Source organism: Mastomys coucha, unplaced genomic scaffold (genome assembly GCF_008632895.1).
Source record: "Mastomys coucha isolate ucsf_1 unplaced genomic scaffold, UCSF_Mcou_1 pScaffold20, whole genome shotgun sequence".
NCBI lineage: Eukaryota > Metazoa > Chordata > Mammalia > Rodentia > Muridae > Mastomys > Mastomys coucha.
In genome coordinates, this window is record NW_022196903.1 from 30350173 (window position 1) to 30362864 (window position 12692).

General features: G+C 47.4%; 2 protein-coding genes across 2 annotated transcripts in view; one reads left to right on the forward strand and one right to left on the reverse strand.

Annotated features, from left to right (window-relative positions):
* Positions 1–5146, reverse strand: part of Fam180a (family with sequence similarity 180 member A) — a 13648-nt gene extending 8502 nt beyond the window's left edge. The window contains exon 1 of the mRNA XM_031381536.1: positions 4832–5146. Coding sequence (XP_031237396.1) covers positions 4832–4907 — 76 coding nt within the window. The 5' untranslated portion in view covers positions 4908–5146. The remainder of the gene's footprint in view (positions 1–4831) is intronic.
* A 6548-nt stretch (positions 5147–11694) lies between these two features.
* LOC116098051 (60S ribosomal protein L21-like) lies at positions 11695–12220 on the forward strand. The gene is made up of 2 exons (XM_031380801.1): positions 11695–12069; positions 12119–12220. The coding sequence occupies exons 1-2, from the start codon at positions 11695–11697 to the stop codon at positions 12218–12220; spliced, it is 477 nt and encodes a 158-aa protein (XP_031236661.1).
* Positions 12221–12692: the final 472 nt, after the last annotated feature.

Consider the following 12692-nt stretch of genomic DNA (forward strand, 5'->3'; position numbering starts at 1 on the left):
CACACGCTCGCACGCACGCACGCACCTGCATCCTCCCCAACATTCTTTATCTCCCCCAGTGGCTCAGCTGCCATCTTTGACTTTCTCTTTCTTTAACCTCCCATATCTAACTAATCATCAAATTTTGGTGATGTTCCTTTTCCATATTCATCAGGAACCTGCCTACATCTTGTCACACCCCAACATCCTCCCAGTCTTCTAACCCTGACCATCTCCCCTAATGGTGTCCATCCCTGGCTCATCCTTACTCTGTTCTTAGCACGGTACCTGAAGTAAGTCTGTGGAAACAGGGGCCTAGAGATGTTGCTGCACCCAGAACCTTCTCAGTTCTATTTATTCCCAAGAACAAGCCAACAAACAAACAAACAAACACCCACAAAGCTTTACATGGTACCAAGTACCCCAGATCAAAGTCCTCATCAGCTCTGTATGCATTTCCCATCTCCCTGGCTCATATGACTCTGGCCACAGACAACCTCACTGCTTTTAAACACATCTGGCAAACTTTTCTCTCAAGGCACATCTGTTTCTTCTCCCTGAAATACTGGCTCCCAAGCTCCATAGAGATTACAAGACTCCCTCCCGCACCTCTCAGGTCTCTTGTGATTTTTTTTTTCTCTTCCAATGGAGCCTTCTGTGACTACCATATTTAGGATGATAATTCTTTCACACTCTAGCCTTTGACCTTACTATGTTGCCACCCAGCAACTTACACGTTGTTTTTTTATCTGTGTGCTTGTCTCTTGTCCCCTTCACTAGAATGTCAGCTCTGTGTGGGAATGGGACCTGCCTGTGTTGCTCATCACTGTAATCCTGGTGCCTATTGCTGTTTGTTGACTGGATAAATGATAAATAATACAATAGAGCCATCCTAGCTGCTCTGCCGCTGAGCTTGGTTCTTTTCAGGGTACCTTACAAAAGTGTCCTCTCTGCAAGGGAATGAGTCTCTCATCATTTAAAGTTCCAGGCCAGGTTCCGGTGAAGCAGACTTTGATCCACACCAATCTCTTTCCTTATCTCTTTGGAGTCCTCGATCCGGCTAAGAAGGAGCTGCTTGTCATTTATCTTAGTCAAGGCAGTTGCTGTCTCCCCATGCTTTATCCCATGCAGACTTTGTGACCTGGAGTGCAGCCAGAAGGCTCTGAGGAGGAAGCAGAAGTCACGATGGAGTCTGACCTCTGACTTTTCATGATCCTGGCTCAAAACTGCCCTTTGTCTTCCTGCTCCCATTCCTGTGTGTGGAGCCCTCCAGTGGAGTCCACTCAGCCGTGTATAGCACTCGCATGAGAGAACTTGCTGGGAAGGATCCTGGCTGCAGACCACATTCAGCCAAAGCACAGCACCACGGTGAATGAATCCTTGAAGCAACTCTGGGTGTGGAAGGGAAATGTTCTTGCTTATGAAAGATCTTCTGCCAGATTCTGACATCGGTCATTCTTTGGCTCCTGGGTCAGCCTTTTGGAAAATTGGTGCTGTTTGGAGAAAACCACAGTACCAGCCTTCTCCATGCCGAGTTCCAGTGAGGCAGTGTGGTAGAGGAGCGATCTTGACTAGAAAGCTCCATAACGGAGGTGGAACAATGGCAAGGAAGTGAACAGGGTAGTGGGGCTGATCTCAGATGGACATGGGGTCAGATCCACTGAGCCTTCTACCAGGATGGTCCAGGGTTTCTCCCTTCTTCCCCCACCCTCTGCTCCCCTCACCCTCGAGCAGTTATCTGCATGGCGTGCTACGCAATGCTGCAGAGACCAGCACCAACTCTTTCCAGCCATTGTCCTTAGTTGGCAGAGCATCCAAGAGCAGGGACAAACACAACTCTAAGACACACACTCACCCTTTGGCTGTCTTCTTTCCTAAACTGCTTCATGAATAAATACTTTAGTGGGGGTGGGATGATGGCTGAGCAGGGAAAGTGCCTGCCACCCAGCCTGTCTACAAGCTATCCTCTAATCTCCACAAGTGCTCAGCAGTACACGTGTGTCCATACACATGCACACGGTCATACGGACAAATAAACAAATGTAAGAAAATAAGAGATACCTTATATGTACTTAACAATATAGTTATGGTTATTGGCTATTCTATATGTACTTTTTTTTTTTTACCTTTTTAAAGTTAGATAAGCCCTCTTCCCTCAGGTGTTACCCTGACAAGCTGAGGGGCATGCCAGGACATGGGACGTGTGTGTAGGTCAATGTCCTCAGGTTGGCCCTCTTAGCCACAGAAACCACAGGTGAGTCACCGAGACATCATCATGCTGGCGGGGCTGGACTGGGCAGTCCTGGATCTGGCTGTGGAGTCTCCACCCTGGGAGGCGGGGGAGAGGGGGAATCCTAGAGAGCACCTCCTGGGAGGAGGCTGGGAGAAGGGGCAGAAGAAGGGTGCCTGGCAGTGCGCAGGCTCTTTTTGGGTTTCTTTCTATATAGAGCAGTGTGTGTGTAGAGGGGGTGGGGAGGGTTGTGGTAGGGGGTCAGAATGGAAGAATACAGTCTCCTAAGGAGAGTGTGTGTCCCTTAAACTCCTTTTAGGGAATTCAGTGAAAGCAGGGTGGCAGATCAGAGTTGGAGTAAGGATAAGGTGAAAGGGACAACACCTGTGGAAAAGTTATTTATTTGTGTGTGTGTGTGTGTGTGTGTGTGTGTGCGCGCGCACTCGCGCGCGCGCGCGCACTCGCGCATGTGCACATGTGCACACGCACACATTGGGACGTACCATGAGACAACCTCGAGAACCTTACCGTCAGGAACACGGCCCAGTTTCTTCGGACAGCATGCCTCATTGGCTTGGAGCTCAGCGGTTGGCTTAGCTGGTGGGCAGTGAGCCGTGAGAGCCTATGCTCAGCCTCCGTAGTGATTTACAGACACACACTGCCATACCCAGCCTTTTAACATGGAATCTGGGGGAACTCAGGCCCTCACGCTTGCATAGGGAGTACTGAGCTCATCTAAAGGTGACAAGAATTGCCCTTTTTTAATCAGAAAAAAAAATTGTTTAAGACAAAGGAAAAATAAAAGCCAAATATGTGGAAGAATTCTGAAGAAACTTGGAGGGGCTCCATATCACTCGTTGCTTCTGAACAGTCTCAGGCCTTGCTTCTAGCCCTTTCTACTTTGTCCCATAATGGCCTTTGGGTCATTTGTGTTGATTCTTTATAGCCCGAGTCCCTGCTGGGCAAACGTTCTCCAAAGAGCCTCAGATGCTGCATTCAAGCATGTTGAGAGACTCAGCTCTTCATTAAGGAATAACGCTTATATCTTTTTTTTTTTTTTTTTAGAGTGGTAAGTAGCCACTAACACTTATGTACATCATTTTCATAGCATATTTTTGAATACCATCCTCAGATCAGCCCTTTGGGGACATGTTTTGTGATTGCTAGGATGCTACTTGCTAACAACATCCAGAGAAATTAGGAACCTGCCAGAGATCGTGCAGGTGGCTTGTGAGAGAGAGAACTGAAATCTCCGATTCCTTGCCGGAGTGTTTATGAGCCTTCTCGCACGTCCGGTCCTCTCTTGGCTTCCTAACAGCCAGAGCCTCATGAAAAGAAGATGCTGTTGTCTCCATTGGCAAACTAAGTTGTGCTCCCAGGGTGACAAGCATAAGTGACAGGATCCAATTCTAAGACCTCTCTGCTTTCCACCCCACCCCCCCAGTGCTGCCCAACCGCAGGTAGGCATGTGTGTGTGTGTGTGTGTGTGTGTGTGTGTGTGTGTGTGTGTGTGTGAAAAGTCTGTGTTGTTTGCATCTCAGCAACACTTATGTCCTGGCCAGTCCCTAATATCAGGCTTAAGCACATAGAGGATAAAATAAATAAATAAGAGCTCTTCTCTTCAATTGTAAATACTTCTCCTCTGCCTTTCAGGCCTCTCTTTCCCTCCCTTGACATCCTCTCTGAGAAGGACAGCCACATCCATGTCCCCATGCTCTTAGGGGGTCTCTATAAAGAGCGTCTGGATTGACTTGAGGGAACACTGGATTTCTAGGTCTTTCTGGGTACGTGAATTCAGCTGAATTGTAGGCAGCGGAGAGATTTCTCCTCAGACTGGCCTAGGGTGGGTAGCACTCCCAACTCTTCATTTCCTGATAGTAATAAGCTAGCTGGCTTGATATGTCCCTGGTGCCTGCCAAGTGCAACCAGACCTGAGTAAAAATGCCACCCTTGTTCTCAGAAGTGGCATCCAAGGGAGAAGATGTCAGCGAGAGAAAAGCTTTTGTACATACCGGCTTCTTTCCATGGAGGTTTGATGGGAATGGCAGGGGCCAAGCACACTGGATGGATGCCCCAAACATTCTTTATTTTCCTTACCCACCACTACACAGCTCTGCCTGGCTGCCAAAATGCACACCCATAGCATCCTGGAGACCTCGTTCTTAGCCAGTATGGCCAAGAGCTCTCTGTGTTAGTCTCCCAGGTAGCAAGCAGCCTCCCGAGTCCCAGTGGCCACCATTCCATCACACGGGCAGTAGAGCTTGACGCCTTCTCTCAGGGGGTCTGTCCCAACAGTAGCAGGCAGGGATCTGGAGAGAACCCATACCCATCCTCTGAAACAGTCAAGAGTTCTCCCTGGCTTGCCAGCAGGAGCAACCCGATGGCTTCCCAATCTTCGTTAGGCTCCCAGATCAGCTGCTTTGACACTCTTCCACCGGCATTTCCTATCACCTTTTACCAAGAGGGACCGCACCAGGGAGCATAGAGCACTGGCAAAGTTGGAGTATGAAGCAGGCACGGGGCTTTTAATTCCTTCCTCCCTCTAACTCCATTCCACAGCCACAATTCTATTCAAGAAAGATGAATGAGCACCAGAGAAATACAAGAATAAAAACAACTCACCCCTGCTCCACCTGCAGGACACAGTGGCCTGGGTGCTGGAGAACACCAGCAGAATCGTCAGCACCTTCCAAGGCATCTTCCAGGAGGGAGACAAACTGACCTCCTATTCCTGTGGGACCCCAGGAGCTGCAGGTGGGCCCCTGTTCTTCTTTGTGAGAGGACAGAGTTCTTACTGCCCTTTCCTGTCAATAAGGAAAGCAAGGGCCTCTCCCTGGTTCCACAGGGTGGAGGCAGATGCAGCCTCTTGGGTGGGACAGAAGTTGGTACCTCTCTTAACCTAACTCTCTCTGGGATTAAGGGACCGGGCTTCCACACAGAGGCTCTGTTTTTGAGCACATCTGGAATGACTCACGGGGCATGTGATCTCTTTGGCAGTGGGCTGGATAAATATAATTTCTGTACTTGAGTTCCATGTGTTGGATGCGCCCACTGGAATTTTTCTTTAACAAACAGACCCGCGGAACTTGTTAGAGAGCCCAGCGAGAAGTTGGCTGTTTTCCCCGTCCACACATACGACTTCAGAGCCAGGACTGAGGGCTGGAGGAAGAGCCTGGGAGGTTGCCTGGCAGACGGCGGGCTGGTGGAGCTCAGAGTTGTTGCCTGTAAGACAGTGCGGTAATTGTAGTACTGGGGAGGGGTGTCCCTGCTACCTTCCCTGGAGCTAGACTTGTGGGTCTTGGGATCTGGCGCCTTTCCTAGCTTCTGGGTATATGGGACATTGGTAGGTCGTGAGGAGCAGAATGGACAGGTGGCATGGAGAATAGGCATTGCCTTGGACACCTTGCGAGTCTATGCAGGAGGCTGGGGATGAGCTCCCATTCACACCCATGGTCTATCGGGTGCTTTCTACCCAGTTTGTAAAGAGAAGAGGTCTAATTAGCTCATTCTTCCAGAGGGTTAAGAGCATGACACTGGCTTCGGCTTCTGCACAGTTCTGGCTACAGTCTGATGGCAGAAGACACCTCAATGGGAATGTTTGTGTGGATATGATTTCATGGTGATCTAGGAAGCTTTTGGGGGTCAGACTTTCTCTGTTTGCAAAAACCTTTCATGGTAACTAATCAGGGTCCCCCAAAGAGCTACATTAATCCCTTCCAAGGCCAATGCCCCAGTGAGCTAGTTACTTTGTACCAAGCCCCCCACTCCCCATCTAGAAGGTTCTATACACTTTTTAACCCTACTCTACTGGGGACCAAGCTTGCAACATGACCCTTGAGGCCACTGAACCTTTCTGTACTGTGCCCAGATCATCGACCAAGTCATTTTATGTCTCACAGAATGGAAGTATTTTCCCATCATCATTTAAAAAAAAGTATTGGGAGGTGGCTCAGTTGGTGAGGTGCTTGCTGTGTAAGCATGAGGACCTGGGCTTGATTTCCCAGCACTCAGGAAATAAACAGCACAGCAGCACCTGTCTGTCATCTCAGTGCTGGGGAGGCAGAGACAGCAGAATCCACGGGGCTTGCTGGCCAGATAGATGCTCTAGGAGAATTGGAAAGCTCCGGATTTTGCAAGGTGGAGAGGGATTAAGGAAGACACTTGACATCGATCTCACATGCATGTACATGTGATGCTCACTTTTTCCCAAAACATGCAAGGCACACACACATAAAAGTACTGTTGTAAACATGCTAATTATGTCTTTAATTATGTGCACTCCTTCACCTTCCCTGACCTCCAGAGGAGAATATGAAAGCTTGAAGAACTTTGAAGAATCTCTTACTGTTATGGCTTTCTGGCCTGTGGAGACAGTGGCCAGGATAAGTGGACTACCAGAGTGGACACCATGCCATCCCCTTTACTGCCTCTGGAGCTCCCTGCTAATCAGTGAAAGCCATTGACGTCACTAATATAGATAATGGCCCTCGGTGTTTAGCATGTTTCAGGTTAGGTGCTGGACTCATCCCCTGCATTATCTGGTCAATGCTTACAATGACAAGGTCAGTATGGAGCATTGCTCCCTGCAGGTACATGGGTCACAGATGTCATTACAAATTCTAGCAGCCCCCTAAAGTCAAAGAAACAGGCATAGTTAAATCTAATTATACTTACTTTATTTACCGTATCCAAAGTATCATTTCTACAAGGCATACAATATTAACAAGGCACCACACACACACACACACACACACACACACACAAACATTTACCCACACACCATAGAAAATCTTTGAAATCTTTTATGTGTTTCACATCGCATACTTCAACTTCATTTTTATGAAAGTATTTAATGGTTGATGAAAGTCTTAAGAAGCGGGGTTAAAAGACTAATTCCATTAATGAATATTTTCACGGCTCATGAATAGTTCTCTCTACCACTCCTCACCCCTGATTATTCTGGGTCTGGAAAACCACACACATGATGCACACAAACCAAAGCTTCTAATACTCAGCATAAGTGGGAAGTGGCTCCACCTGTTTCTTGTGTTTCTACCTGTTTAGAAAATTAAAATTAAAGTTTTAAAATAAAGGCATCCAGGCTCAAATCATCACAAAGCTTTTGTATACCTATAAACATTTTATAGGTGGCATACAAGCGAGGACCCTGGCCACGCCCTATTCAGAGGAGAACACATTTCCCACACAGTGCAGGTGGCTCAAAGAGCGATCTGTTTGCTATTCGAGTTCTACCTGGCTGTGCTGCTGTCTTCAGACACTCTGCTGCTTCAGATATCAGTTTCAAGAAACTTTTGGTTCTAATTAACAAACACTTTATTGTTTTTTCTTCATTACGTTAGAAACCCAAGCCAAACCCTCTTGTAAGTGCAACACTTCTCAAAGGGTGGTGGTGAGACCTTAAGGGAAGCCTGGCTGCAGTAGAGCAGAAACCAAGCTGTGTGCAGTCTGGGGAATAGGATCGCATCCTCAGTGTCAATCAACCAAGATGAAGCCCTCTGTAGTGTGGGGTGGCCAGTGACCACTGGATCAGGCAGTGCAGGGCTGGAAGCCAGACAAAGCTTGGAGGCAGGCTGCCTGCTCTTGTTATCCTGACAACTACTAGCTGGGAGTTCTTAGTATGGTTCCTTCGTCCATCTTTGCCTCCATTCCCCCCTCTCCAGAATGAGGAGACAGGTAGTTTCCTTTCTGAGGAATGCTCTTAGGGATTCATGAATTAATATGTGTAAGTGCTGAGACCAATACCTGCTACAGACTATGTATTCAGTGTATTGGTACTATAGAGACATGAAGAAACGGGCTCGGAGGGGTCAAGGAATCTACCTAAGGTTCAGGGACCTGAGGTTTCAGCCTGAACCTATGAGATCCTGCATGCAAACTTTCTCCTCTAGCCTAACTCACAACCTTCTGTTTCCAGAACCTTTAAATGGTTAATCAGATCTCAGGGACTGGGGAGAAAACCTAGTTTGCTTGCCAATTTCTCTGGTGAACATACTTCCACTAAAGCTGATCTGAAGCTACTAAGCGGTTAAGAAAGCCACTTTCAAGTTTCTGAAATTCTAACAACGGGCTCTCAGGCATCCTGTATGAGCTGACCAGCACATCATTGTATCTTATGAAGTTGGTTCTGGCTCTGATACTAGCCGGCTTCTGCTGACATGTGTTCTCATAGAACTTATAAATCTACAAGGATTGTCCAATGGACCTTGAGAGAACCGGACTTTCTTGGATGTTTGCTGATTGGCTCCAAAGCTGGGCAGCCTCAGCTCTGATTGGCTCTAAAGCTGAGCAGCCTTAGCTATGATTGGCTCTAAAGCTGGGCCACCTCAGGTCTTGCTATTTTCTTGCTGTTACTCCCCAGACTCTCGCCTTCCACCTTCTTGTTTCCACCTCTTGCCTCCTGATATCCTGACCCATCTGGCAGCCAAAAGGCAAGCGGGCTTGGTGATGGACATGGTCCACAGAAGTCAGGCATGGCCAAGGGAAGGATGATTGGCAAGATGAATAGACCCGTTCAGTCTGTAGCTAAAGTGTTGAATGAATGAGCAGATGAATGGAGAAAGAAGCTGCAGGTTTTGAACAGTGGGAATGCCTGTGTCAGCTTCTAGCCTTCTCTTCTGGCTCGGTACCCAGAGTCTGCATCTACTGAATCCTCCCTCTCTGTCTACACAGCCAGCAACTTTGGTCTGGATTCTATTTTAAATCTGTAAGTGAGGTAATTTGATCTGACAACAGAAGCACAGATGAAGTCACAGAGTGCTGGCCTTCAAGGCAGAAGACGCATCCATTCATCCCTCTAGGACTGCCATCATCAGTGACTCAGTAATGCGTGAAGGCTTTTGTCAGGCCAGGCCAGAATGTCCTCCCGCCATGTCCATGTGCTCAGAGTGTTCTCTGCCAGGTGCAAGAGTCCTTTGGGCAATTCGGCTCCTGTGTCTCTGCGAGGCTGGAAGCTCTGCTTGCCAGGCGAGAAAAGGTTAGGCCCACTAATGTCTGCACTGACTGAACGTGGTGAAGCAGATCTCTCTGCCAGCTTTGTGGGATTCACACACTGCACTTTGGGATCTGCTCCTTATACTCCAAACTGTAAAAGAAGAACTGAAGAGAATGCTTGCTTCCATAAAAATGTGCAAGCTACAGTTCCTTAAAGAATTGTGACTTAGAAAGCAAGAAATATAATTTAGAAAGCAAATGAAAGCCCCCGTGTAGTCATGGCTCAGTTTAGAAGATCGGCAGCTATTAAATGTGAGCAAATGTGAAACTATCATTGTGTTAGTTCACTGAGGTATGGGGGTGTTTGTTGTAGTAACTAGCCTACCCTGACTGATAGACTTGGTGTGTGTGTGTGTGTGTGTGTGTGTGTGTGTGTGTGTACCTGTCTGTCTGTCTGCACACCTGTCTGTCTGTCTTAGATTCTTAGAGGTTAGATAAGTGGAAGGTGGGGATGGGTATGATACCAGAAGGAATATTCTGGGATGGAAAATTCCTTGGAGAGAGTATCTCCCTTGCTCACTGGCTACATTACATAGAAGGAGAAGACATGTGGAGCCTGATGGAGGGAGTGGTTAGTGTCTTTCTTATCTTCTTCCCTGGATTCTGGCCTTGAAGAGATTTGGAGAATGGGCATGAACATTTGCTCTAGCTTAGTAAGTGGATGGTCAGCCATGTTCAGACCCACTGGGTAGCAGTCTGGGAACAGAAGAGAGCCCAGAGAGGAGATGGATTCTCCTGCTCCCAGCAGGCTTGGGAGAGGGTGAGTTATGTGAGGAATTTCCTGCTTTGAATCATGGTGCCAGTAACCACAGCTCAGCAGGTTCGTCTCCTGGCCACTGTCTGTGATTTTCCAAAAACACCTCTGAAAACATTCACATTTGTCCTTAACAGGTTGGAACCAGTGCGTTAGTGATTATGATTTGGGGTAAGAAACTAACAATTGATTTATTTTCACCCATAATCAAAATGGAAGGAATCTTCCTTTTTTCTCTTGAATTTGGAAACTCTGGGGAAGGATTTTTCTGGAAAGAACAAGAGGTGGGAGGAGGGCGGGAGAGGTCAGAAAAACACTTGTGAGCCCTGGCAGGTATGGGCTGATGTGGGATGTCACTGTCTGGCTGTTCACACAGTGTTGTGCCTTTCATGTGCTGAGGATGAATCCATCTTGGGGAAAGGACAGTTACAGACCAGGACTAGCCCTGCCTGGTTTTGGGGCTGGGAGCCCTGAGTTCAGGGCTTCCACCAGCTCCTTAGCATCCCAGTGAACCATTTCCTCCTAGACCTTAGTAAAGCCAAGTGGGTGGCATGTCGCCTTGACCCCATAAGACCTTAGGGGAAATGGTGGTACACTGGACGAGCTGAGGTCCCCAGATGACTCTACTAGACATGTGTGGGGTAATGTTTAGGGGAAAGGAGTTTCTAAAGCAGGATACAGGGACCTGAGCGGTGTGAGCAAAAGCTCTTTAGCAGCCTCCTCCTAGACATCTCTTTGTTCTCTATTCTTTTCTCTTGAGCCCACAAAAGAGAGATCAGTAGAGGGCAGGAACTAGCTTCCACAGGAGAGGGGTGGAGGAGGAGAGAGATCAAGGATGAGCCCGGAGGGAATGAGGCAGAACTGGCGCCTCCAGCATCCTGTACATTGTGTTTCGGTTGTAGTCTGAGGACCTCACTTTAGGAGGTATATTAGGTACTTTTCTTTTTCCAGCTATGACCAAATATCCAACAAGAAGCAACTTAAGGAAGGAAGGTCATGGTTTGGTTTATCATGGCCAGGAAGGCATGGTGGCAGGGCCGGCTAGACACATGCACTACCAGTCAAGAAGCAGAGAGATGAATATGGGCCTTAACTGTTGTTTTCCTTTTTAGATTTATTTATTTATATGTGTGAGTGTTTCCCTGCACACATGCACATGCACGTGCCATGTTAGTGCCTGGTATCCAGCAAGGCCACCAGATCCTTTGGAACTGGAGTTACAGATGGTTGTGAGCCAGCCTGTGGTGCTGGGAACCAAACCTGAGCTGTCTATGTAAGAACAGCAGTTGCTTTCAACCACTGAGCCATCTCTCTAGACACACACACACACCCACTTTGTTTTTATTCAATTAGGAACCCTAGTCCATGGAATGGTTCGACTCACAGTTAGAATGAGTCTAATCTAGATTGAGTCTAATTAGATTCATTGAATCTAATCTTAGATAGTCCCTTACAGACAGGCCCAGGGGCTTGTCTCCTTGGTAATTATAGATCCTGCCCAACTAACAATTAATATGGATCATGGATCACTCCTGTAGACAATTAGTGGGTGCCTATGTAAGTTGCTTGGTCCCACAAATATAGTAATTCTGATTTTGGGCCATTCAGTGCTTATAGTTTAGCAGATGCTCATAGGTCAAATTTTCAGCAAAGTCTTTTTTTTTTTTAAATGTGTGTATCACTTTTGGCCACAGCAGCCATCTTGCAGTAACTTGCCAAAATGATGAACACAAAGGGAAAAAGGAGAGGCACCCGGTTTATGTTCTCTAGGCCGTTTAGGAAACATGGAGTTGTTCCTTTGGCCACATACAAGCAGATCTACAAGAAGGGTGATATTGTAGACATGAAGGGAATGGGCACTGTTCAAAAAGGAATGCCCCATAAGTGTTACCACGGCAAAACCGTAAGAGTCTACAGTGTCACCCAGCATGCCGTGGGCATCATTGTAAGCAAGCAAGTTAAGGGCAAGATTCTGGCCAAGAGGATCAATGTGTGGATTGAGCACATCAAGCACTCAAAGAGCAGAGACAGCTTCCTGAAGCGGGTGAAGGAGAAGGATCAGAAGAAAAAGGAAGCCAAAGAGAAGGGCGCCTGGGTTCTGCTGAAGCGCCAGCCATCAGAAGAAAAAGGAAGCCAAAGAGAAGGGCGCCTGGGTTCTGCTGAAGCGCCAGCCCGCACCGCCCAGAGAAGCGCACTTTGTGAGGACCGGCAGAAAAGAGCCTGAGCTGTTGGAGCCTATTCCGTGAGGATCTATGGCCTAATGTACGAAAAAGAAATAAAGGACCCAGACCGTAAAAAAATGTGTGTATCATTCAAGTGATTGTTTGCTCTTTTCTTTGCATGTCCTAGGATGGCTCCCTCTGGGATGGAGTGAGGTGGTATGCTGCACTTAGGTTCAGCCTGTAGAGACAGGATTAGACAGACATACATATCAGGATAAGAGCATGGTAGGATGCAGTGCAGGACCCAGAACGTGTACCTGATGGAGGAGCTTTGGAGGGGGACCAGGTCTATGGCTCCACTGTGGGCTTTGCTCTTCCTACGTCCCTAAGAGAAACTGATGTTGATTTTCATGGAGGCAAGAGAGTAAGTTACTTAACCCATTTTCTGGTCCTATCACAAAATACCTAAAGCTGGGTAACTTACAATGAAAAGAAATATATTTTGGTTTGGGGTTCTGGGAGTTTAAGAGCATCTGCTTGGTTTTGATAAGAGCCT